Source organism: Xenopus laevis, chromosome 3L (genome assembly GCF_017654675.1).
Source record: "Xenopus laevis strain J_2021 chromosome 3L, Xenopus_laevis_v10.1, whole genome shotgun sequence".
In the NCBI taxonomy this organism is placed as follows: domain Eukaryota; kingdom Metazoa; phylum Chordata; class Amphibia; order Anura; family Pipidae; genus Xenopus; species Xenopus laevis.
In genome coordinates this window covers 39,334,057-39,360,220 of record NC_054375.1, presented here as the reverse complement: position 1 = coordinate 39,360,220, position 26,164 = coordinate 39,334,057, and the positions used below count along the sequence as shown (strand labels likewise).

At 36.0% G+C, this 26,164-nt stretch overlaps 1 protein-coding gene across 2 annotated transcripts in view; it reads left to right on the top strand.

Moving 5' to 3' along the window:
- Window positions 1–26,164, top strand: part of dock2.L (dedicator of cytokinesis 2 L homeolog) — a 313,170-nt gene that overhangs the window by 54,581 nt on the left and 232,425 nt on the right. For both annotated transcript variants that reach the window (XM_018252117.2, XM_041586149.1), the window contains exons 11-22: window positions 661–736; window positions 1,294–1,370; window positions 4,422–4,547; window positions 7,604–7,719; window positions 9,865–9,963; window positions 12,621–12,693; window positions 12,785–12,888; window positions 14,894–15,077; window positions 16,842–16,939; window positions 17,508–17,597; window positions 19,710–19,810; window positions 20,347–20,481. In XM_018252117.2, the coding sequence (XP_018107606.1) occupies window positions 661–736; window positions 1,294–1,370; window positions 4,422–4,547; window positions 7,604–7,719; window positions 9,865–9,963; window positions 12,621–12,693; window positions 12,785–12,888; window positions 14,894–15,077; window positions 16,842–16,939; window positions 17,508–17,597; window positions 19,710–19,810; window positions 20,347–20,481 (1,279 nt within the window). The remainder of the gene's footprint in view (window positions 1–660; window positions 737–1,293; window positions 1,371–4,421; window positions 4,548–7,603; window positions 7,720–9,864; window positions 9,964–12,620; window positions 12,694–12,784; window positions 12,889–14,893; window positions 15,078–16,841; window positions 16,940–17,507; window positions 17,598–19,709; window positions 19,811–20,346; window positions 20,482–26,164) is intronic.

Sequence of the window (26,164 nt, the reverse complement as noted above, 5' to 3'; positions counted from 1 at the left end):
TAGAGTTTTAGAGAAATAAACAAACACGGTTTATAGAGGAAACAATTGAATCGTGAAAAAAATTAGTTAGTTAGTAAATTGGTCCTTAAGGGGGTTATTTATCAAAGTCCGAATTTATCTCAATATTTTCTGATACAAACTCCGATCAAATCCGCTCAGGTTTTTTAATCTTATTTATTATTAAATTTTCCCGAAAGTTTGCTTGCGGGAAAAAATCTGGGTTATTGCATGAAACCCAGCACACATCAAAAAATCATTGTTACTTCTCCCATTGACTTATTTGCAACCTCGACAGGTCTGAGATGCCGGATTTTTAGATTCAGACTTTTCCTTCCTCGGGGTTTAATAAATTCCGAAAAATTTGTGATTTTTTAAAAGTCTGATTTTATGAAAAAAATCACGGGTTTTTCCTGATTTTTGCATTCGAAGTTTAGTAAATAACCCCCTTAGTGTCTCTCAATAGAATGTTTTCCTTTTAATAAAGGTTGTTAGTCTCACAAATTGCATATGTATGTACAGTAAATACTTCAAGAAGACGTTTCTGGTTGGCATGTTCTCGCCATTTTAAGAGCATAATTAACAACTATGTTCCTTACGCTCATGTGTGTTTACTGCCTTGAGTTTATTTATGCTTTATGTAATGTTTTATTTGTTGTTTAGTAATGGACATCACTGATGTTATTAAAGGAAAAATAGAAAGTGATGAAGAAAAGCAGCACTTTATACCATTTCATCCGTAAGTACAGCTAAAGTTTCATTAGCATTACATTAGACACACATATACAGTATAGATGTCTTGGCACAAAACCAAGGTGACTTTTTCTGCCAACTAGTTTGATTTTGCTTCACCACATTTTGTCAGACAACAGATTAATGAGGAAAGCAGAAATGTTGAAGTTACAGAGCTGGCAGTCAGGTTCTTGAGGTATAAAAAGGCAAAACTATTACTCGACTTGTAGAACTTTACTGTCTCTGTGATGTAGGTTGGATGGAGAAAAGCTGAACTAAATATGATACATGATGTAAGAGTGAACTTTTTAAGAGAGGAACAATTAGAAAAAATAACCAAACACATCTGTAAACGTAAATGGCATGTTACTGAGCAGTGAGTCTATCTGATGAGGTTAATTGTATGGCCCGTGTTCCTTGACAAAATGCCAGCAAGGGATTTCTGTTCATTTTATGTCCAATTTGGTTGTAGGTTCTTAAAGACCATACTAAACCAGCATCATTACATTTTCAATTATCCATTTGGAAGTTCAATAACTTGAATTTTTTTTTTGTTTGTATTAGTGTTGTTGCTGAAAACGACTTTTTACATAATCTGTTGACTAAGGTCACGTCATCAAAAGGAGACAGTGGTGGGCAAGGTAAGTTGTTGCCAATGAGCAAGAAATGAATGGCTTTGCAAATAACTTTTAAAGGCTTATTATTATTATTTATTAAAATGTGTAAATTCTAGAGGTTTTTTTTTCGAATTCAAATTAATTTGAAATGTTACCAAACCTGAATATTTGTTTTGTAGAGAAAAAGAGAAGGCACTTTCAAAGACAAATCCTCCAGGCAGACTTGTCAAATCATAAGTAATTTATTTTGGTACACAAGGATACAGCCTTACGTGTTTCATATCTTTTAGATACTTTATCATAGGCTAAATAAGAAATAAATTACTTATAATTTGACAAGTCTGCCTGGAGGATTGGTCTTTGGAAGTGCCTGCTCTTTTTTCTCTACACGGTGGTCCACTCCCTCGGTTGAAGTCTCAGGGCGGTGAGAACTTTATATATACAGTATTACTACTATCAACTAGTGTTTATTGTTCAAACTGAATATTCGCTTGTTTATTTAAATTTGGAATATAAAAAACTCTATAGAATTAATCTGTGGGGAACAAAAACCTTGAATGCAACAAATTCGTATGCTGCTTAACATTTTCGGCGGGTCTACAAACTCTCAAGAAAATTTGAAAAACTTGTAAACTCAAATTGAAAATCGGCATACATTTTTTATAGGACAACTCCTCTTGATTTATACATGAACTTAAAAGCTTTAAGTTGCCGAAGTTTTATATCCAAGTTTTTTCTGATTTTTTTCCCCTTAATAAATATGGAAAATTATGTTTTGGAAACCGTCATTCAAATTTATGAGTTTTTGCACAAAAAAACCTGTTAATTGTAGAAATAATTTAAAATTTGATAAATCGCCTAAGTATTAGATCAGAAGATAAAGAGCACAATATTTATACCATAGTTACATTTTATTATTGTTTTCAATATTTAGATGTTATTTTACAGAGTTAATTACTTTATAAAAGAGAGCTGCTGTACAAGATGCATTCTGGATTTCAGGCATGCAGAATGGGACCTGGATAAATCGTATTCTGTACAATATAGTAGCTTTGACTAAACTTGGTCCAAATGTTAACTAGTTTAGGTGAAAATCCCTTCCTTCTCATAGAGATTTTATAATTCCAAGATAGTAAAGCATTCTTATGACTAAAGTGCAGGGCATTGAATATAATTGTGTTCTATGAAAATAAGATGAAACATGGGCTATTATAATTAAGGAGGCTATGGGGTTGCTATACAAAAGGCAATTTAGATTGAGAAACTACAAACCTCTATATTGTAATAGTTAACCTTTAAGGCAAATGTATTGAGTTTGTCTAAATATTTTATATGCTCAGTATTCTATCTACTGTTATATGATAAACATATAAAATGAATTCATGAAGCAGGGTAAGCTAGTTAGTACTGGTTATTAAAATATACTATAGTTATTTTCCTGTAAGTGCAGTTGATTTCCTTTGCTCTTCTAAGGTTCCATACACTGTATTCTACAGGCTTGCACATAAAATGCAGCAGAAGTGAGGAAGACAATTACTTGTCCTATTTAATGAGTGTAGGGAAAGCATGGTTTCTGTTTTGCTTGTCAACTAAGCCAGCTGTTAGAAAATTACCAAGAACAAATGTTAGTGAGTCACAGAATGATATAACATGCTCTTATCAGACTTTCCCTGTTTCCAACTATGAACTTGTTCTGCCAGAGTGAATTACTGTGCCTATCTGCCTGAAGAAAACTGGCTAGATACTAAAAGTAAATGAAGACTAAACAGTTTAAAATCCAAGTCAATGTTCCTCGTTTATTAATGCTCGTACTGACCTGAATAATAATCATAAACAGAAGAATATGTCTTCATAGAGACCTCCTGCTAAAACATTCTGTTTTTTTAAAGGGGACATTGATTTGAAAGTATTCTTCCATAAAAACACAAATTTTATTTAGCCATCTCCCTCCAAATGGTACTGGCTTCCTTTTTCCCATTAGATTAACATAGCATCTCTTGACCTCCCTCAATCATCCCTCATCACCAGTAAAACCATACATATGCCGTGGTTCTTGAGTCAATGGATTGCTTCTGAAGTTACTATTCCCCTATGCTTGTACTTGTACTCATCACTTCTACTCCTTGGATCCCCAATCCTCCTGACCTCCAGAAAGCAGCCAAGGTTCTATTTTTCCTACTTCACACATCTCCGTATGGTCTCCTTGGGTCTTGTACAACTAATAGTACCTCTACACATCATCTTTGATCCTGCCTTGAACAATACTTAAAGTTCCACTTCTAACATACCGTAGTCCATTCACTTCCTATATCTTCACCTCTCACATCTGTTGTGCCTTCCTCAGTCTTTGGCAGCAACATTTATCCTTTCTCTAATTTCACCAAAGCACCATCCCAATTCATACCTCCCTCACATCATGAATTTCCACATGGTGTGTCCCTTCCACTTCCCTCTGTCCTTGAAACTTTCCTCACAGCACCTCTAGTCTACTTTTTCATGCCATCAGGTAACAACTCTGGTTGTTTTCCCACCTCGGAACTGCCAAGGTACTTTCACTCTCCCTTACTCTACTTGTCCAGTCTGCTTTTTCTCATTCACTGTACTTTTTTACAGTACTTCCCCTTTTCATTTCCCAAACCTAGGCAAGTCATGACTTGCAAGTAGTGGGTGAATTAGTCCCGTTTTGCTTCACTGAAAAATTTGTGAATTTCTCGGGAAATTCGCGGAAAGACGAAAAATTTGCGACACGCAAATTTTGATGCCCGTGTCAATTGTGACGCCAGCGTTAAAGTCAAATGGACCTCCGAATAATGTTGACACGTGACGGTTTTGACTCGAGCGACTTTTCTGACGCAAATCTACAATTTTTTGACGCCGGCCAATTTTCGCATAGTTTTGCGAATTTATTTGCCGGTGGCAAAATGCAGAAATTCACAGCGAATTCACACCTGGTGATTTATTCGCCCATCACTACTTGCAAGGATATATGTGCAATACATTGCTAATAAATGATGCATGCGATATTTTTCCAATACATTGCTAATAAAAGATACATGTGTTATTTTTTACATACAGGTTTGTGGGTGACCGTAAAAATGCTTGTGGGGGATTCTGTACAAATTCGTAAGGATTATCCACATCTTGTGGACAGAACAACGGTGGTTGCTAGGAAGCTGGGATTTCCTGAGATAATCATGCCAGGTAAAAATACAGGGTGCAAAGCTACACCATACACTTTTAATAATAAATAATAAGTGAACTTACTTATGACAATTGTATATTATTTGCTTAATTTTTGTTTAGTTTAGTTGTAGTAGATATTTCTGGGTTCACAGAAAATCCCTTGTTTTTTATCACCTATATTCATGAAAATTTAAAACTGAGTTGTTATTAAAAAGCATATTCTGCTTGAAATCCCTTCAAAACAAAGTAGACCATAGAATATTTCTTAAAAATGCTCTGATCTGGCACTAGGTCTTAATCCGCTAAGAGGGTCTGTAAAGCATTACGAATTCCTCCTCCTCCTGTGGCGATCTCAACTTCACTCTTTGATAAATATACCCCCAAGGAGTCTTAAAAATAAACATACGTAGAGACATTTGAAATCACATTTCACAGTGAGATCAGTTAAGTACAAAACATATGTTCAGGCTCATAAATGTTGAGGTTAAAGGTGAGCATCCTCTAGGAAAATTATCATCAATTTGATTTTAAACTTTCGAGTTTGAATGAGTTTGAGTGTCTGGTGAGAGGTAGAGGAGCAGGAAATTTTGGAATATAAACATAAAGAAAGAAAGTAGAGTTATAAAATATGTGATATTAGGGCACAGAGAATGTAAGGATTCACATGGGTACAATCATTGTAAATGAGTTAAAAGAGAAGAGAGTAATGTCCCCCTTATTTAGTTCATGGGACATATGTAAGTTTTTGAAAAATAAATACATATGTGAAACAGATAATTGAATAAAATAATCATGATATTCATGGTTTCCTGAATATGTTTGCTTTTATTAAAGTGAGCTACAAATAAAAAGTTTTTCAATATGATGGTGATTTTTGGTTAGGTTTACTGGGGTCCTATGTACAAGTGTGAATGTTTAGTATAGCAAAACAGAGTGTTGCCGTGTGCCCAAGCAAGAGTTCAAATAAAAGCATTATTCACATGTATAATGGTCCAATCCAAAGATCAATAAGGGTATGGAAAAAAATCTCAAAGTTTACCCCAGTCTATGGGTGCAAATATGTAGTCAAAAGCAAAATAACGGGAGTTTTCCAACAAAATCGAACAAAAAATAGTTAAAAATACAAAAACATTGATTATTTTGCTTTTGAATGCTAAGTATAACTTTGTTTTGTACTACATACTTATTTTACATTTTACTCATTTCTTTAGGCAGACCTTTAACATTTCATAGCAAGAGTATATTTTTATTTATTTCATATGCATAAATCACTTGTATTTTTCAAAATATAATCTGTAAAATAAGTAAAATCTCACAGAATCCATACCGTCAGAAGACAAAAAAGGTATTTATGATTTTGAGACCTCTTAGTAAAGAAACATGTCAAACTATCACTTCATGGGTTTTTTTTCCATCTAGTTTTACAAAGAGAAGTTCTATTTATATATAATTCAAATTAGCTGTACTTGAAAAGTGTCTTTTCCTGGAAAGGATGCCTGGAAAGGAAAACAAATAAATTACACTTATGAGACTATAATAATTGTGTATTGTGGCAAAGCTTTTAAATTAAAGGACCCCAGAGTCACTTAATTTAACTAAAACCCACGTCATCATACTGTAGGTCACATGGTGCATTCACAAAGAGGTTTTTTATTGTTGTTATTAAAATGTTTTACACATCAGTTACATCACATCATAGCACTTCTTCAGCAGAATCCTGCATTAAAATCCATTTTTCGAAAGAACAAACATATTTTTTTATATTTAATTTTGAAATTTGACATGAGGCTACTGTTAGTTTTCCAGGTGCCCTCAGTCATGTGACTTGTGTTCTGATAAACTTCAGTCATTATTTACTGCTGCCCGGCCAGTTGGAGTACTATCACCCCCCTCCCTCCCCCCAGCATCTTATCAACAGAACCATGGGAAGGTAACCAAATAATAGCTGCCTGACATAAGATAGCAGATCCCTGGTAGATATGAAAATAGCACTCAATACTAAAAATTCAAGTCCCACTGCAATTCCTCCAATTACATTGAGTAGGAGAAACAATAGCTTATCTGAAAGCAGTTCCATTGTGAATTGCTGGCTCTTTCTGAAAGCTCGGGATCAGACACAGTGACTTGAGATGGCTGTCTACACACCAACTAAACATTATATTACAACTAAAAAAAATACACTAGTTGGTTCAGGAATAAAATGTTACATACACTTGGATTTGACTGAATCCTGTTGAAAAGGGAAGCCAGGAATCCTGGATTTGGCGGATCTCTAGTATATATATTATTTATGTTTTACCTATCATTTTTGTAGGTTTAGTTAAATAAAAGACTTATATTTCATATGCTTTAGGTTTAGTTAAATGTAAGACTTATATTTCATATGGTGAGATTCAAAGAGAAGAGTAGCTCAAAAAATTGCATTTTTCATGCAACGTTGCATCGATCATATTTATACTCTAGTTGGAAATAGCTGTTTAGGAAATGTCCCTGCTTCTGTTTCAGTTCAGCTCCTGCCTTAAAACCATGGTTATAACTTCAATTCAGCTGGCATCTGTTTTTTTCCTGCATGCTTTGCCTTTCATGTATTAATCCATGTATTCTATTTTCTGTGGGATAAGCCTATACAATTAACAAACATCCCAGCTATCGCCTGCTCACGGGGTCGTACTGGTTGAATTCAGTCATATTCAGTCTACCTATAAAACATATGGACATCTCCTCTTGGATTTTTTAATATGGTGTTTGTGCATTGATATTAATCTAAAATTACAACCATGAATAAACTCAGGAACATTGGCCTTGCAGATAAAGAATGTGCAAGACAGAAAACCACTTTTATTAAAGGCAAAGTACAATGTTTTGGCACAATGCCTTTTTTTCAGTTTTATTTTCCTTGTCTGCACATTCCAGAGTTCTGGTATATTATTATGACCTGTAAAAGGCAGTGAACCCACATGATTAGGAAACCTGGAGCATCAGTGAAAGAAAAAATAAAGGGACCTTTCTAAATAAGGCATGTTTATCTTTAACTTGTTTATGTGAATTCATATTTTGTGGCTTTTTTTTAACAGGTGATGTCAGAAATGATATTTATGTTACGATTCTACAAGGAGATTTTGACCGAGCTACACAAAGAAATGTAGAAGTCATTATGTGTGTTTGTGACGAAGAAGGTAAAATAATTCCGGTAGGTATATATAGGATGCAGATTTTCTTCAATCACTTTCATTTCTGCAACACAGTTTTACCTCATAGTTGAAAAATTCCCTTCTGGCACCAAAAAAGCAGCTGATACTACTACAGGTACTTCTTTGACAGATATATCAATAATTTTAGTTCATTAGACGTAGAAGCGTCTATTCAATTTTGGAAGCCCTGCCAATAAAATACTCATTGCCGTCGCTTTGAACTGAGTATTCCATAATGCTCCTTTCTTAATGGATTCTCTTATAACTCTCTCTTGTAACCTCGTACATTTTTTCACCTTTCTAATTGACCTTACGTACGTCTACACATCGATCACAGCCCTTTCTGTGTCAAGCTGTTCAACAATTTATTTGATCATTTTGTCCTTCTCAATCCTCCTTCCAGTACATTTTTATAATTAATCCAACTTAAATGTGCCACTTTTGTGGCCTGAGCCAGAAAATGATAGATTACTTTTTATATTAGTACTATTATACAGAACTCACCTCCTTCTGTTTGAGTAAATATTCTAGTACCAAAAATAATTTTAAAAGATATCTGCTCTGTAATGACTGGGGGTACACTGAATGCAGAATTTGCTTCACAAACTTAATCTGAACCCTTAAAGTCATATGACTTTTAACTTTAAGGGCTGGACTAGTTTTTCGTCGGATTGACGCCCGGCATCAAAACGCAGGCAACAAGTCGGACGGAGAGCAGTCTGACCGTGTAGTTTTTACCTGCGACTTTTCTGGGACTCCGTCCGACTTGTCACCTGCGTTTTGTCACCAGGCACCGACACAGAAAAAAACTTGTAGGGTCCAGCTCTTGTATCAAATTTTTGTAAATGATAGGTTTTTGGGTAGATTTTGCACATATCTGAAAATGTAAAGTGTTAGGGCGAGAGTTCATTAACGTAGGTTCTAATTTGCCCAAATGCAGTTGTCAATAGCATTTTACTTCCAATGGCATTCTACAGTTTAGAAAATGAAAACAAATATCTGATTGGATGCTATGGGTAGCTGCACCGGTGTAGTTTAGAACCTACATTTCCAGGTAAAGTAGTTGTACCGTGTTAGCCAGTCACAGGGCAAAAGAATAACAAAAAGGTGGTACAGGATCTTTTATCCGGAATGGTTGGGACCTGGGCTATTCCGGATAAGGGTTTTTTTTATGTAATTCAGAGCACTATCTACCAGTTTGCTCAAAAGTTGGGAAAAAAACATGCAGCTTGGGGATTCCTGTTTTATGGGCACCGCTATTACAGTATTGCATAAAGCTGGCGAACACACTTAAATTATTAGCACGGGGAGGCAGAGACCAGAGAAAAAGTATACAATAAATTTCATAGCAACTTACAAGTAAGTGGGAGTCTCTAACCTGTGACCTGCACATACACAATTTTGGAGCAGGTTGAATGATCTTTTTCTGAAATACCTAATTCCAGATTTTTGAGCGGGTGCCCCAGAGTGCTGGTTTTTGGAGCGTGCCGAATAATAGGACGCTGGATAAGGGGGCCAATATCTGTATAAAGGTTATACCTATATTGGCTAACTAATTTAATCATAGCAAGCTTTCAGAACATTTTAGTTCCTTTTTCAAGCTGACTATAATGAAGTTGTGGTGATCTCTCCTTAATTTAGCCCTAATTTATATTCAGCTACTTTGATCCACATTATCTTGTACCTTATCTGGATGTCCCCATGTATATGGCTTTAACATCTCTCACAGAGATGGATATTCCTTTTAATTGGTCCTTTGATTTACTGTATGAACTGAATGTTGTATAAATATTGTTGTTGTTGTTGTTTTTTTTGCACCAATATTTGTAACTTATATGGACAAATCCTCATTGGACGATTCAGAATTTGAGTGAGGCAATGTTTATGGATTTAGTGCATCCCTAGTAATGAAGCACTTGACACTGCTAAATGTAAAATGATTATTTTTATTCATAGTTTACGTTGTTTACTTCCTTTATTCAGAGAAATAGGTTGTTCTTTTTCCGCTTCTATTTTTCAAATAAAATATGCGTTATTTACTAATTGTGACCTTAAAGTTATAAAAAATCAGCTATTTCAATAAATTTGCTAAGGTGACAAATAATTAACAAGATTGATTGCTCTTTTTTGTTTTTTGCATTCAGAATGCAATTTGCTTGGGAGCGGGAGACAAACCCGTGAGTGAATATAGATCGGTTCTGTATTATCAAATCAAACAGCCGCGCTGGATGGAAACCATAAAGGTATGATAGAAAACATTTATCATTTCAAATTTATATAGGAAATTGCCACTTTTTCTTCATTCAAATGACAGCATTATTTAAAAGCAATCTATGAAGTTGGTAAATAGCAGAAAGCCAGATACTTCATTATTTGCTACAAGAAATCAGGCAATAAACTACAGTTAATACACACCAAATAAATAAAGGTAGACAAATAGGGTAAGAGACAGAGGGAATAACAATGGATTTTTTTTCCCCCTGAATATTGCGACAGCTTAATCACCATTTGGTATCTTGTTTCTGTATCTTGGCTTACTGGAGAAAAGCCGTTTTCACAGATGCTTTCAAATGTTTATTGTTAATAATAAAATTAAAAATGCTGCAGCTCATAGGGATATCCATGAAGTAGCACAAATAGCTGCCGGCATTTTTAAAAGTCATTCAGTTTTCTCATAATTGTGGGGTGTTATATGAGCATGTCTCAGTGAAAGAGAGATGTTTGTCTGTATATTGTACCGCAACTCCTGTGTGCCAGTGAAATTCTTCTTACCTGTATATTGCACATGTATTTACAGAAATACAGTACATGTATTTAAAGGAACTGTTCAGTGTAAAAAATAAACTGGATAAATGTGATGTGTAAATGTTTTCAATATAGTTAGTTAGCCTAAAAATGTGATCTATAAAGGCTGGCATTAACACATGTCTAAAGTAATAACACTACTTCCTCATTTACAGCTCTCTAACCATTTACCAGCCAGTAACCAATCAGTGACTTGAAGGAGGGCCATATGGGACAAAGGTCAGAGTGATGCAAAGGAGGAAGTGGTGTTCTGGCTATTACATTCGACATCCTCTCACTCCAACCTTTATAGATTACATTTTTGACTAACTTATATTTTTATCTATTTACCAAGTTTTTATTTTTATACTGAACTGTTCCCAGAATGACTTGTTAATAAATGCATTCAGTTTTTTCTGGAATAATTAAAGGAAAACTTTAGCCTCAAAATGAATATTTAAGCAACAGTTAGTTAATATCAAATTAAGTGGCATATTCAAGAAACTTACCAAACTGGAACATATATTTAAGTAAAAATTATCCTTTTACATCTCTTGCCTTGAGCCACCATTTTGTGACGGTCTCTGTGCTGCCTCAGAGATCACCTGACCAGTAATACTGCAGCTCTAACTGTAACAGGAAGAAGTGTGGAAGCAAAAGACAGAATCTTTTTAATCCGCTCATTGAAACATTATACATGTTTGGTTTGTTTGTGTGAACTGTGAATCGTAGGATCCCAGGGGGCAGCCCATATTATTTTAAAATGGAAATTTTCTATTTATGATTACCCAATGGCACATACTACTAAAAAATATATTATTATGATAATGGTTTATTTACATGAAGCAGGGTTTTACATGTGAGCTGTTTTATGCAATATCTTTTTATAGAGACCTACATTGTTCAGGGGGTATCATTTTGTAACTGGGAAATGTCCAATCATATTCCAGGGCCTCATACCTGATGCTCTGGAATTGTTTTTATTGTTCATTCAATAGTTACAAATTTATGAAGGCCAACAACCAGTGACACTGTACCCCTAATAAGGCTGGCTCATACTAATTATCTTTGTTCATATCTCCCAAGTATGCACATCCCTGCCATAGCATTTGCTATAAAAATATATAGTATAGTATATATATATATAGTAATTTTATCCTCTCTATGAAGATAACATTGATGGCTAATTAAAACAGTTTTGTGATTGTGTTTATCTAATTCAGTTCTGATTTTTGTGATGTTTTTTCTTCAGTTGTGTTTTTTTCTGTGATTTCTAAAACCTGTATCTCAGCACGTTTTAGGTGGTAAGATTTGTACAATCCATCGGCAATCACAAACAAAAAAAATGATCAGGGTGAAAAAAATGTAACAATAACATATAGTTATTGCAACACAATTATGACTTTATTTGCCATGGATTACGGCAAAACACGAACACAAAAATATGCATATATAGTGTATTATAGATGGAAAATGATAATTAATGAGATGACAGCACACTGTGGGGCCCATTTACTTAGCTCGAGTGAAGGAATAGAAGAAAAAAAACTTCGAATTTCAAATGTATTTTTTGGCTACTTCGACTTCGAATCAAACGATTCAAACTAATAATCGTTCGACTATTCGACCATTCGATAGTCGAAGTACTGTCTCTTTAAAAAAAACTTCGACCCCCTACTTCGCCACCTAAAACCTACCGAGGTGCCATGTTAGCCAGGAAGGTCCCCATAGGCTTTCTAACAATATTTAGGTCGAAGAAAAATCGTTCGATCGATGGATTAAAATCCTTCAAATCGAACGATTCGAAGGATTTAATCATTTGATCGAACTATTTGCGGTAAATCCTTCGACTTCGATATTTGAAGTCGAAGGATTTACATTCGGCAGTCGAATATCGAGGGTTAATTAACCCTCAATATTCGACCCTATGTAAATCTGCCCCTGTATGTAGGATACTAGCCAGGCTTGCAGTCTATAGTAAGCTGTATGTATAAAAACTTTTATGAAGGCATGGTTGTACGTATTTTTCTTGCTATTGACTAATACTGCCGTTAATTGATTTTTCCATTTGCCTTTCACATTTTTTAACAAAATAATTCATTATTAACTGGAACAGGTGGCAGTTCCAATTGAAGAAATGCAGAGAATACATCTTCGGTTCATGTTTAGACACAGATCTTCCCAGGAATGTAAGTGATTTCCTATTTAACAATGGTCTTGTGAATTAACTCTCTGCATTGTTAAGCGATGGAGAAACGAATGTCATTCTGTTCTTTCCAGCAAAAGACAAAGGAGAAAGAAACTTTGCCATGGCTTTTGTGCGGCTTATGAAGGAGGATGGAACAACATTACATGATGGCTGTCATGATTTAGTGGTATTAAAGGTACTGCTTATCAACATGCTTATATTGAGTGAATACAATTAATATTCGACACCCTACTATTCTGTCAGTTTGGTAGATCACTTGATGACTTTTTGGTGTGTTTTTTACTGTAATAATACAGAATATTATCCACTGTATTAGGACATTCTTAGCAGTTTGCACCATTTTGCGATGTATCAAACATTTCCCAGCAGGAAAGTTTTTAAAGGAAAACCAAACCCTTAATTTTAAAAACCCCTACCCCCCCACCCTACATAGACCCCCCTCCTTGCTCCCCCCAGCCTAGCTGTTACCTTTGGTAAATGCCCCTAACTCTTCACTTACCTCTCTTTGCAGATTCAGCGCAGAGTTCACTGGCGCCATCTTTCGGCTCTTTGATAATCTTCGGTCTTCTTCCGGAGCTTTGGCAATTTTCTACAAATTCGCGCATGCGTAGTTGTCAAAAACCCAAAAACTGCTCCAACTGTGCTTGCGCCGATACGCCACTTACTTCCCGAAGAAGACCGTAGAGAAGAAGCTGGCGCCCGTGAGCTCCGTTGCACTGAATCTGCAAAAAGAGGTAAGTAAAGAGTTAGGGGCATTTACTGAAGGTCAATTCATCAGGATGTGTTTGACTGCTTTTTGAAGTGATAGTGCTCAAGAACACTGAATTCTATCACTTGTGTGAAGTCTTGCTCCACGATACAAAGCAAATACGAGGAGTAAGGATTTGACCTGTTATTTTCCATTCTTTTGTGATCTGTCCACCAGTGGGTGAACAATGCCCAGTGTGCCATGTATGCAATCAAACTTCTTACTTAAGTTATTTAAAAAAAATTGCTACCATTAATCTTTAACAATCATTTAACTTTAACAATCTATTAACTGTTCATTAAAAATATTTTTCAAAATGTGAACTGTTCTTATATATGCATTTTCCACCTGTTTACGGCTTTTACTGCATTTCAGGGAATTACACATAAATACAGTCGTTGTTTCCTCTCTTTAAGGTGATATTTTCCAAGTACTGCAGTTTGAGTTATGTTGGCTGGTCCCTTGCATTATTGCTGTCAGCCATCTAGAGGTGTAAATAACTGGACCCTTGAAAAGAAATCAGAACAGTTTGATAAATATCACTTTAAAGCTCCAGCTGAAAGATTGATGATTGCCCAGCTCCTGAACATTCTGTTAGATGTGTTCTGTTTTTTTTTTTTCATTTTACCAGGTGTTGCTTAGCTTTCCAAAAAGAAGCTTAAGTCTTCAGAATTTTTCTACAGATGAACAAATGCTGTGTTTAGTACATTAAAGCCACTTTTAACACTCAATTAAACATGTCTTGGCTTGTCTACAGCAATGGATTTAGATTGATTCTAAAAAAATGTAAAATATATTTTCCTGGATTTTTATATCAATCAATGCTTTATACAATTATGTTACAGAAAATGTGACCATTTGCATATTAGTGTGATATTTCTAAAGGTGATGGCTGATCTAACCATTGTTAGTACATCTACTTTTTAGTTTAATTGTAACACATCGTGTAGAAGACAATGGAATCTAAGATAATGTTTCACTTGACCTTCTGCATAATACTCTGAGACTGGCCAGTTCATGAAAAGGCTGTTTGTGGTTCCATCAGTTGATTTATTTGGAAATGCTATGTGATTACTCCTTGTTTTATTGTTTAAAACACAGTAATACTTCTTTCTTTATTGCCGTGCATATTGTAGACGTTTCTTGTTTTATGTTCCAGAAAGACTTCACATTAGCACTCTCAATTAATTAGACCATAGCAGTAAAGCAGGGAACTCCAGTTGCTGTTCTTTGCCTCTGCAGTTTGGAATATATGTTAAACTTGCTTTCTGGGCAATCAGCGCAAGAGTCATAAATTATGAAAGGAGCTAGAAAACCAGTTCCATTGCTCTTGAATGGTTTGTTTTTGAAAGTTTGGTGCTTATTTTATATAAAGAGTATATTTTGAAGAAAAATATTCTCCTGTACATTACTGGTATAATGTTGCTTCCAGGGGGATAGTAAGAAAATGGAAGATGGCAGTACCTATCTACATTTTCCTTTTACCCGTCAACAAATGGACAATAAAGGATCCACATTCAGCAGAAACAGCAGCAGTTCTGGAGGCCTGTCCATGAGCTCACGAGATTCCTTCTCCATTTCAACCCTTGTCTGTTCAACTAAATTAACTCAGAATGGTAGGTCAGTTGTGGTGGTCATCATTACATTATGGACCGGGCGCTGCCTGTTCATTTTCTACCAAATCTTATTGCTAAATCTTCTATGTTAAACTACCCAGGTGCACATAATATACTGGAATAGCCAGCACAACCTCATTTATAAATGTTAATTCAAAAAAATTGTTTAGAAAAGTATGGCAGGGTATTTTTGGGCGTTTTGTAGAGTACCCACAACCACTGAAAATGTAATAAATAATTGCTATATTTGGGGAAAAAAACATTTTGAGGTTTGAACTCATGTTTTATCCAACCATATACATTATACAGTAATTTCAAGGTTATTTTTTCCCTTTAACAGAACTTCATTTATATGTGCATCCCAGTATATATTTTTTTATTTGTCTGAATAAATTTAGGCACAGTAAACCGTTTTTGTATCTAATTTTACCAGCTATAAGCCCTGTTTAGTCAATGGTTCCTGAAGGCTTTTATAGATTTATGGAAATGTTCTCTTGCTTATTTACCTTGTGTAGAGTATTTTAGAAAGGATTAGAAAAAGGCCCCAAATAAAGGCACTGTGCCACGTTGTATCAGTGAATTTAGACTTATTTGTTTTATATGCTATTATTATTATATACAGAATTATCAAAATTCAAGATTGTTTTTTCGCAATTTGACAAAAAATACAGATAAAAACATAAACGTGAATACTTCTGAAATTTCTGAAAAATAAGTGCGTTAATGAAATGTTAATGAAAAATTAAAAAAAAAATGTGCATATGAAAAGACAATTTAAAGCTGCCAAGTTTCTATAGAAGTCTGTGGGAATCGTCTCCAATCATTTGATCAGAACACAATAATACAGGCACGAGACCTGTTATCCAGAATGCTCAGGACTTAGGGGTTTCCAGATAAGGGGCCTTTTCATAGTTTGGATCACCATACTTTGTCTACTAAAAATAATTTAAACATTAAATAAACCAATAGGATTTTTTTACCTCCAATGAGGATTAATTATTTCTAAGTTGGGATGAACTACAAGATACTGCAGAGACAAAGAATATCATTTTTAAAACATTTGATTAAAACATTTAATTATTTGATTAAAATGGAGTTTATGTGATATGGCCTTCCCTTAATTAGAAGTTTTCTGGATAACTGATTTCTGGATAGTGGATCCAATACATGTAGGGGCAGATTTATCAAGGGTCGAATTTTGAAGTACAAAAAACTTCAAAATAAGACCATCGAATTAAAAAACTTTGAAATCAAATATCGAATTCGAAGTTTTTTCAACAAATTCCTGCGGTCAAATAAAAATCGTTCGATCGAATGATTCAAACGATTTTTAGCGATCGATCGAAGGATTTCTATTCGGCCAAAAAAAACTTAGAAAAGTGCTCTGGAAGGTCTCCATAGGCTATCATTACGGTAGCTTTAATTTGGTGAAGTATGAAGTCGAAGTTTTTTTTAAAGAGACAGTACTTTGATTATAGAATGGTCGAATAGTCGAACGATTTTTACTTCAAATCATTCAAATCGAAGTCGAATGGTCGAATATAGCCTATTTGATGGTCAAAGTACCCAAAAATCTACTTAGAAATTTGAACTTTTTGAAATTCGAACCATTCACTCAAGCTTAGTAAATCTGCCCCGTAGCGTCATTCCCCTGTATTACAGTATACTATTGTACCCACATGTCTTTCAGTTTGTGGCATTATGTTTGTGTAGGGAATAATTATTATTAGTTTTACAAACCATTGCTTGTTATTTCTTTCTAAGTTGGCTTGCTTGGACTCCTGAAGTGGCGCACAAAACCAGAAAATTTGCAGGAAAATCTAGAAAAGCTGAAGATTGTGGATGGGGAAGAAGTTGTGAAAGTATGTTACATAAATTCATGTTTCTGGGAACATTTAACTGTTCTATTTCATATATAATATTACTGTTTTATTGTATAGGTATTGCGTATGGGAGATATTGCATATTTTGTTTGTATTTACTATATGTGTAAATGCATATACGCTCCTCCCCCCATCCAGTGTTGATGCACAATGAATGTAATTTGACATGCCTACTTTGGAAGACTCCTTCAAGCTGGCCTTCCAGTTAAACTAAAATATTTATGTATATCTTTAAAGTTCAAAAGACTCTTCCACAGATGTAAAAGTTTTCTCTCTCTTTGAAGAGAAATGCAATTGAATTGCATTTATAGAACAGGTACTTTGTTGAGTTTATAACATTTCCATTGTACTATCTCCCAACTAGTGCTGTGAGATGAGGCATGGATTGTTTGTAGGGTATTTTGTATAAGTTGCTAAGTGGCCAAGAACTGAACTTTAGATCTTTCTACTTTATTGCATACACTGTATATCTCTAATTCATTTTTGATTAAAATGTGTTTAATTAGAAAAAAAAGAGCTGTAAAATGTTTCTACCTTCTTGTTTTAGTTCTTGCAAGACACCCTTGATGCCTTGTTTAACATTATGATGGAAAATTCCCAGACAGAAAAGTACGATATCCTTGTCTTTGATGCACTGGTAAGAATTAGGCTGTATTGACTTCCTAAATCATTGAACACTCAGTAAATACACTGTATATTATATTGTTTTGTGAGCTGTTGTGAAACGATTGATTCAGATTAATCCATAACAATCATTGTAATCTTGTAATGCAAAAACAGATTTGTTATGAGCTAACGGAATTTTACCCACAACCTCAAAATGGAACACTCATTCGCCCTTTCAGGAAAGTGAATTTTTTTTAATCTGCTTTGGTGTAATGAATCCTAAGGTACTGGACATTGTTAAATATTGGTATCAATCAATGTTTCTCCTATTGCTAGGCCAGTTGGATTGATTCTGAAAATGTATCGCCATATAGATTAAACAGGAAATATGCAGGAAAACTAATCTTTATAATTGTTATAAACAGCTCTATAGTTTAAATAAGAGGGGCATGTTGGCTAATTGATAAATGGTTAAGGAGCAGTCCTAATATTCCAATTCACAATGATTATGGTGTGACTCCCAAACATATGGCCACATTGCACCTTGATAGTTTGCAGAAAAAAGGGGGCCCATCAGACACCAAAGTAAAGATACTGTGATAGCCTTTAGTGTGACCTAATGAAGGGAGGTGTAAACCCCCAAAACGTTGTGTCTTTCTGGAATGTCACAATAAAGGCTATCACAGCATCTTTACCTTGGTGTGTGCAAGTAGTAGTGTGGTGTAGCTAATTTGCTCTATGGTGAAGGCATGTAACTACGCTAATTCACTAACCTGCGGATTTTACCACCTCAGACCAGGCGAAGTGCAATAGAGTAGATAGGGCTTGCTTCAAAAACAATTGACATTTTTTCTGGCGTTTTTTACTTTTTTAAGGGTGATAGGCTGAAAAAGATCGTAATTTTTTTTGGGGTACCCTCCTTCCCCCCTACATTTCCTAACATATGGCACCTAAACTATACAGTGGGCACATGTATAAAGCTTTCCCAGGCTTGTGTAGTGTAATGTATTTGCTGCTACATATACGTCCATTGTACTTTAACTTGGCACTGTATGCAAATGAGGCATCGCTAGCATAACTTCACTTTGCTTGACAAATTAACGGTAGCGCAACTTCGCTGCCTTTCGCCTCCCTGAGCGCAGCTTCGGATTTTAGTGAATTAGTGGCGCCCTGGCGAAACTTCGCCTGGCCAGCGCAACTTCGAAGGTAAGTAATTTTGCCCCAGAGAATGTTCACGTAACAATTAGAATTTGTGTTTTTAAATATTACTATATAAACTAATACAAGGAAGTTTTAAATGTAGGATTACAATGTAAAAAGAATCTGCTAAAGTTGTTTCAATCAACTTTTATTACAATGTAGGGAGTGATATTCTGAGACAATTGTTTTTTTTAGTTTTTTAGCTTTTTATTCAGCAGCTCTGCAGTTTGCAATTTCAGCAATCCAATTGCCTAGTGTCCAATTTATCCTAGCAACCATGCACTGAATATGAATCGGAGAGGGCCTGAATAGAAAGAGGAGTAAAAAAAAAAGTACTGTAGCAATAACAATAAAATTGTTGCCTTACAGGGCATTTGTTTTTTAGATTGGGCTTGTGACCCCCATTTAAAAGCTGGAAATAGTCAGAAGAAGAAGAAGGCAAATAATTCAAACACTATAAAAAACAAAAGCCAATTGAAAAGTTGCTTAGAATTAGCCATTCTGTAAAGGTGAACCATCCATTTAAAATGCTTTTATTTAATATTAAAAAATGCGGCTCCTTTTTGTATCTTGAATGTAATGCACAAAGCCCAAGGAAAGCTAAAGTACCCCAATCATCTCTATATAAATGTATTTTGCTCAGAATCAAAACTGATTTATGGAGTTCAGTAAGTTTTTTTTCCAGTACTGTAAGCACTAGTAATAACAATATAGAAAGGACTGGGCATCTGTTGAGAGCTTGGCACAAACTGATAAACTATTATTGCAACTGTCAAGTACAGGAGATGAAACCACGAAGAGTCAGGACTGTAATATAAAATGTTGAAGCTCTAAGGGTTCCATATGGAAAACTGGCGTCTATTTGCTTTAGCAGTTGTCATTTGATACGAACTAGAACTTTCCACGGACATTTATGATTCAAAGTATTTGTTGTTGTATTTAGATATACATAATTGGACTCATCGCTGACAGGAAGTTTCAACATTTCAACACTGTGTTAGAGGCTTATATAAAGCAGCATTTCAGTGCAACGCTTGCCTACAAGTAAGTTTAACATTTAATAGTCTCTTTGGCAGAGGTACTGTTTGGATCTTTTCAGACAGCTCACACTGCTGATAGCTGCCATTTAATGCTAATTGGAAATTAGCTTATTGTGTATTAACAGGGTAGCTATCTTTGCAACTGCCATCTTTGCAACTGCCCTTTCCATTATTTTGGCCACCCCTCCATATATGCAGTTTCTTCTGGTTTTTAAAAACTATACAGGAAACACATTTGTATTTCTTCTATCATCCATCACACAAGCGCCATTTAGTTCTAAATAGAAGCATAATGGCAAAAAGCAGCAGAAATAAAGATTTGTGTTCGTAGGACGTCCTCTTCGAGTTTCTTTCTTCACCAGTTTCAATTTGGGCTAAAATGCTGAATGGCAGGAAATGCTATACATTACAAATAGCGAGTATCTCAATCCCATGTCTGTAAACTTTGATGGCACGTTGTTATTATTTTTATGCCCGTGAGATATTTTATCCGCTTACGACGTGACAACGCTAATATATCTGGATATATTTTCTTGACAGAAAGCTAATGTGCGTTTTGAAGAAATATTTGGATATTTCCAGCCGAGGGGAACAGTGTGAGCCGATTTTAAGGACGCTGAAAGCACTGGAATATGTTTTCAAGTTCATTGTGCGGTCGAGGACGTTGTTTTCACAGTAAGCATGTTTTTTTTTTGTTTTGTTTTTCTCTTGAAGTACCTTGTAATTGATTAGTACTGCTATACCACTGAGAGAAGTATTACTGCAACAGCACTTACAAGATTTATGGCTCTGTAATGATCAAACATTCTGCTTTGAGATGCTAATGTGGAGCTGTGTCTTAATCTATTTGTGCTTCTTGCCTGTAACATTTTTATTTACATGGCAAAATTCAACTTTGTTGTTTTTCTATTTACGCCGCTAATGTAATTATGAAAATTATGATGCGCCGCTATGATATATGGTTCAGGCATCTTTTTTTTTAGATCAATGCTCATTTAATGTAAAGGGACACTGTAACGTGCATTTGCCTGTCAAGCCTAAAGGTGGACATACACAGGGAGATGTCGCCAAATAAGTGGATTTCTCCCCGATATGCCCACATTAAGGTGAGCGATATCAGACCGATCCGACTGTGGGCCCTAGGGCCCAACGATTGGATCAGAATGGAGGCAATACGGGAGGTCAGATCACAGGACTGCATCAATGAACAGACCCTGCCCGATTAACATCTGCCCGACTTTCGGCCAGATGTCGATTGGGGATCCCCGTCGGATGGCCCCACACACGGGCCAATCAGCTGCCGACTCTGTTGGCAGCTTTTATCGGCCCATGTATGGGGGCCTTTAATTGGAAATACTTTAATAAATAACAAATATAGATTGACGTTGCATGGGCGTTAATCATGTTGGCAGGAACAGCTTCACTTCATTCCAGAAAACATTATATTTTTCCTTTGCACTACACAGATATAATAATTTCAGTTTAGTTTTTTGTTGTCTGATAAGCAAGAGTCACTCAATATAATACAATAATATAATAACATTTTTAAAGCCGAGTGTGCAGAGAGAAATGAAAATAAAATGGCTGGTTATAAAGAAGCTGCATTTCAGCGCAGTAATAGCAATGCTACGTATACACAATCATAAACTAATCCTTAATGCTGGCAGGTCTGAGTGATTGCAGGATTTTGGCAGGTCATGTTGTGAGTAAGCAGTAGTAGCCGCCAGGAATTTATCATTATGTATACAAGAGATTAAACCAACAAAAGATCCTTTATCACCTTGACCACACAGGCCATATTTTGGCATCATTTCCATCACTCCCCTTTACCCTTCCAAAAGAAAAAAAATAAGTCATGATTAAAGTTAGATTAAAGTAAAAACAAATCATCAGAATGGAAGATTTTAGTGAATGGAAATGGCCTGAATTACCTTACGTAGAAAGTAGGTTACATTTAATGTTAAGGTGATTGAAGTGGATGTCAGATGAATAAGTAAATCAATCTAAGATGGAGAGGCACTGATCTGAATCAGAAGACTGGGTTTTCAGTTGTTTCAGGAATTCTGCTGATATCCACCTATTTGCCACACCATATTACTGCTTATAATTATAGGCTCATAAACCTTAGGTTTGTTTACTTTGCAACACCTTTACTTGCTTAAAAGGGGAACATACTGACAGATATATCTGTTAAATAACATTTTAAATATATTCCAGCTTCACCCTGTCAAAAGTCGAAATTGCAGAAATGCCCTGAAAGGAGAATTCAACCTGTTCGTACCCCCCACACCAGGTAGCCCTCCCTCCCTCCTTCCCCAGGCTAACTACCCCCCCCCGCGGGGGGATGCCCCATATGCCATACTTACCCCTCTGCGCAGATTCTTCCAGCGGAGTTCCACACGTCCATCTTTTCCGATCTCTGTAAGCTGAGAGAGATAGGTATTTCTTCGCATGCACAGTTGGAGCAGTTTGCTGGTCAGCTTACAGAGATCGCGGAAGATGGATGCGTGCAACTCCGCTGGAAGAATCTGCGCCGAGGGGTAAGTATGGAGTATGGGGCATCTCCCCTGGGGGGGGTAGTTAGCCTGGGGGGAGAAGGGAGGGGGGTCTACCTGGGGTGGGGGGTATGTATTTTTTATGAACAGGTGGAATTCTCCTTAAAATGTGCATGTCTAAAGTTTAGATTTAATAGCCATTGAGTGTTGGGTTTGTGGTAATCGTTGTACGAGAACAAGAATGATCTTAATCTTGCATGATTTTCTTTCTTTGATAAATAGCTCATCTAAATTTTTGGAAAAAAAACACACTTGTGGAAGAAAATTCAGCATGAGAGGATAAATCTATCGATTCATTAAAACGCATGCAAGATTAAGATCTACAACAATTACTATAAACCAGATGTTCAGTGGATAATAAAACTACCCCAAAGGGCAAATTTACTAAATGGTGAATTTTTGCCTCGGAAGGTTCTGTTACACTTTACGCAACTTCATTAGACATGAATTTGCAGCAAATATGCATATTTATCAAAATGCGAAGTTTTGACTTGGCAGATGAACACTGGCGAATTTCGCAACGCGGACATTTTTAAGCGAATTTTCGCTAGCATTACTCTCTTCCTAGTGAAACTTTATTGACATACAATTACGTCAATTTAAATATGGTGTGGGTACACGTAAGGCTGTGGACACAATAAACCTTTCACTTTGAATTTATTTGCCTGGTAGAAGATTGCCTTCATTGAGTGCCTGCTCCAAACGTTTTTTTTCGGTTTGTCCGCTCCCCGTGCTGAGGGCTCAGGGCGGTGCACCTGGGCCTCTTCCTTTGTGTGGTGAGTTATCAATTTCTACTTGTAGACCCTAAACTACAGATTTATCATTGATATTTTTAAACATAATCCCACATCAAAATATGAAAAAATGGCAGCGTTTTGTCTTTTTTATAACTATTCCAGGATTGTTGAGGATGTAGCTTCATCTTATCAATTTGCCAGGTATAACTTGGGAAAAGGGCAATGTATTGGAAAGTTTGCACTCGCCTGAGTGAAATTTGCCTGGCTAAAACAGCTTTTTCTCTAGCAAATTGTCTGCTTCCCCTTTCGGTAAATTGGCGATATCATATCATTTTGGCAAATTTTTGCTAGAAAAGCCCACTTCGCCCTTTAGTAAATTTGCCCCATGTGTCTTAGTTACTCCCTTATACAGTTGTCTCTGAAATGTGATCTCGAAGAAGAGATTCCTAAGTGCTCACCCACACAAACCAACTTGTATTTTTACTCCCACTGTTCCTCCTAAAAAGGGTTTAACCACCCAAATTCACAGCCCAGTCACATGTTTCACCCCAGCAGATTTCAGTGATACCAATGATATTATAATTTTCAACACATCAACTCCAACTCCCATTTTACCTGAGAACCTCTGTGCATTTGCCAGCATTCAGCAGAAGTTACTGCTATTCAGGCTGATATTTATGTTATTCATTGGAGAGTTAGATCTATAGTTAATTAGATTCAGTAAGTACAGAGTATACTATTTGCTCCCTTCTCTCCTACCCTGTGTTCTTTTTCTAATCCAATGTCCCGATCCACGCTAACTTCCCCATAATGCTCAAACACACCCTCTTGGTTTAAACACTTCTTCAATCTCATAGCCATCATTTCCCCTATTCCATATTGGTTATTGAAATTATAAAAAACAGTCCAGTGATCTAGGAGCCTCAAGATTTTCAGTTGAACTACGTGTTGCAATTTGCTGCTTTCTCTAAGCCAAATTGCAATTTTTCTCACATCCACCCCAGAAGTAAGCACCTTGGAATTCCTGTTCCAAGGATGCATAAATACTTGGTCGAAAGTCATACCTTCAATATTGCTACCACTATCCCCACCCATCTCTGGCTACATCACATCTGGAATCAGAATCTCTGGTGGCGACTGCTAAGGAGGAGAATGCACACTGGAAACCAGGACCCTATCTGCTTCCAGTGTTCATGCTCCTGCTTGGCAATGACTGCCAACAAACTTGAAACAGGAAGTGATGCAGCTTAACATGGTGGCCACCAACCATGCTGCATAGATCTGCTTGGTGGCATGTTTTCCTTTAAACAATTCTTTATTTATGATTTTTCAGTGGTATAATAAGCCATTACCTTGTCTTAAGTTAGCATATTCCATGTTCATGGCAAAACCTTTATCTGGAAAACTTCAAGACCTATAATATTAGGATATTATGGGACCTGGAGTTTTCCCAGATAAAAGTTTTATTACATTATTACTACCTGCATTCTGCTTTACAGTATATGCAAGCATGTCAGAACCCTGTCTAAAGGTCCGAATGTTGTAAGCATTGCATATGATTGAGTTAACATTCTCAGTATCTCAACAGCTCAGAGTATCACTGATACAACGGTACTTCACAGGCTGCATTATTTATAAGGATTGCATTATAATGAATGCTGATATTGTCTCTGTGTTCTATGTTCCTGAGCCATGCCAAATAAACAGATGAGATAGCATATTATAGGAGACACCATTATGGAGTCCCAAAAAAAAGGAACATAATAAAAAAGGCATTTGTTGTGGAAATAACACAGACATCATTTTGGAAGAAAATTAGAATCGGTGGGGAGGAAGGTCTTGGAAAGCAAGCAGAAACAGGCAAACTTGACATCATATACTTAAACTTATTTGTGAATTTAAAAGATATACAACATTTACATTTTCTCTTTTTTATCGACTAGTGCAAAATGTTCTCCAATTTAAAACAGACCCATTTTGAATTCCTAGCTTGATTCTTCCTGTATAAACCAAAATATAAATTGGAAATACAGTGAGCACTGTCATAAATGCATCAAACAGCTTAAATAATATATGACAAAAGTACATTTTCCATTGCAGATGAATAGACAATAAATTGCTTTTGGATCAGAGATTTAGCCCTTGAATACACTGAAGGATAACAGCTTTCTTATGGATTTACAGATGAAATATTAATGTTTCACATAGACTGAAATTCCTAAATATAAATTGCCTGCGAGCATACAGTCGCTGTTAAGCTTCAGAAGTTCTAAGATACTAGAGAAGAAAATCTAGCACAAATAGAATTAGAAGCCCAATTGAGAAATGTCCACACTGTGATTGGTTGGGACTGTAGAATCTATTATCTGGTGTGATTGCTTCATGTGTTATGAACCTAAAGCACAGAAAATAAAATATATGAGGGATTATCTGTATGCAATATTCATATGATATTTGTCAGAGTCAAACAACGTCAATCTGTTTTATAAAGATAAATATTGGGAAATCCTCCTGATTTGCGTAGATAAATACTATGCTATGGCATCCATTTACTAAATATTCCTACAAGATAGACAACTAGCAAACTACAGATTTTCCAAAAACAAAACCCGATAAACTGCTAATACTGCTAGGTTTCTGCCCCCCCCCCCAGTGTTTCCAGGACCTTCAAGGAAACATATGACAAAAGTAGTGATGACTGGGGAAATACTCAGTTTGCCCACCTTCATAACTTCAATATAACCTGTTAGTCACAGAGTAAAGCTGTCCAAACACCTTAAATCCACTCATTTGATGAGATTGCCAAACAAGCAGATCTTTCCCCAATATGCCCACTTTCTCAGTGGCAGAACTACCGGGGGTGCAGAAGGTGTGACTGCACCAGGGTCTGAACCCCCACAGGGCCCACTGGCAGTTCACGGGCTTGTGAATCTGCCACAATGTTTTCTCCCTGAGGGGAGTGGGGAGGCAGTTGCATGGCCGGCACCCGGGCACTTTGAGCTGGGTGACATTGGGCGAAGGTGATGGTTTGGCCCTTGGGCCAACGATTGGATCATAGTGAAGGTA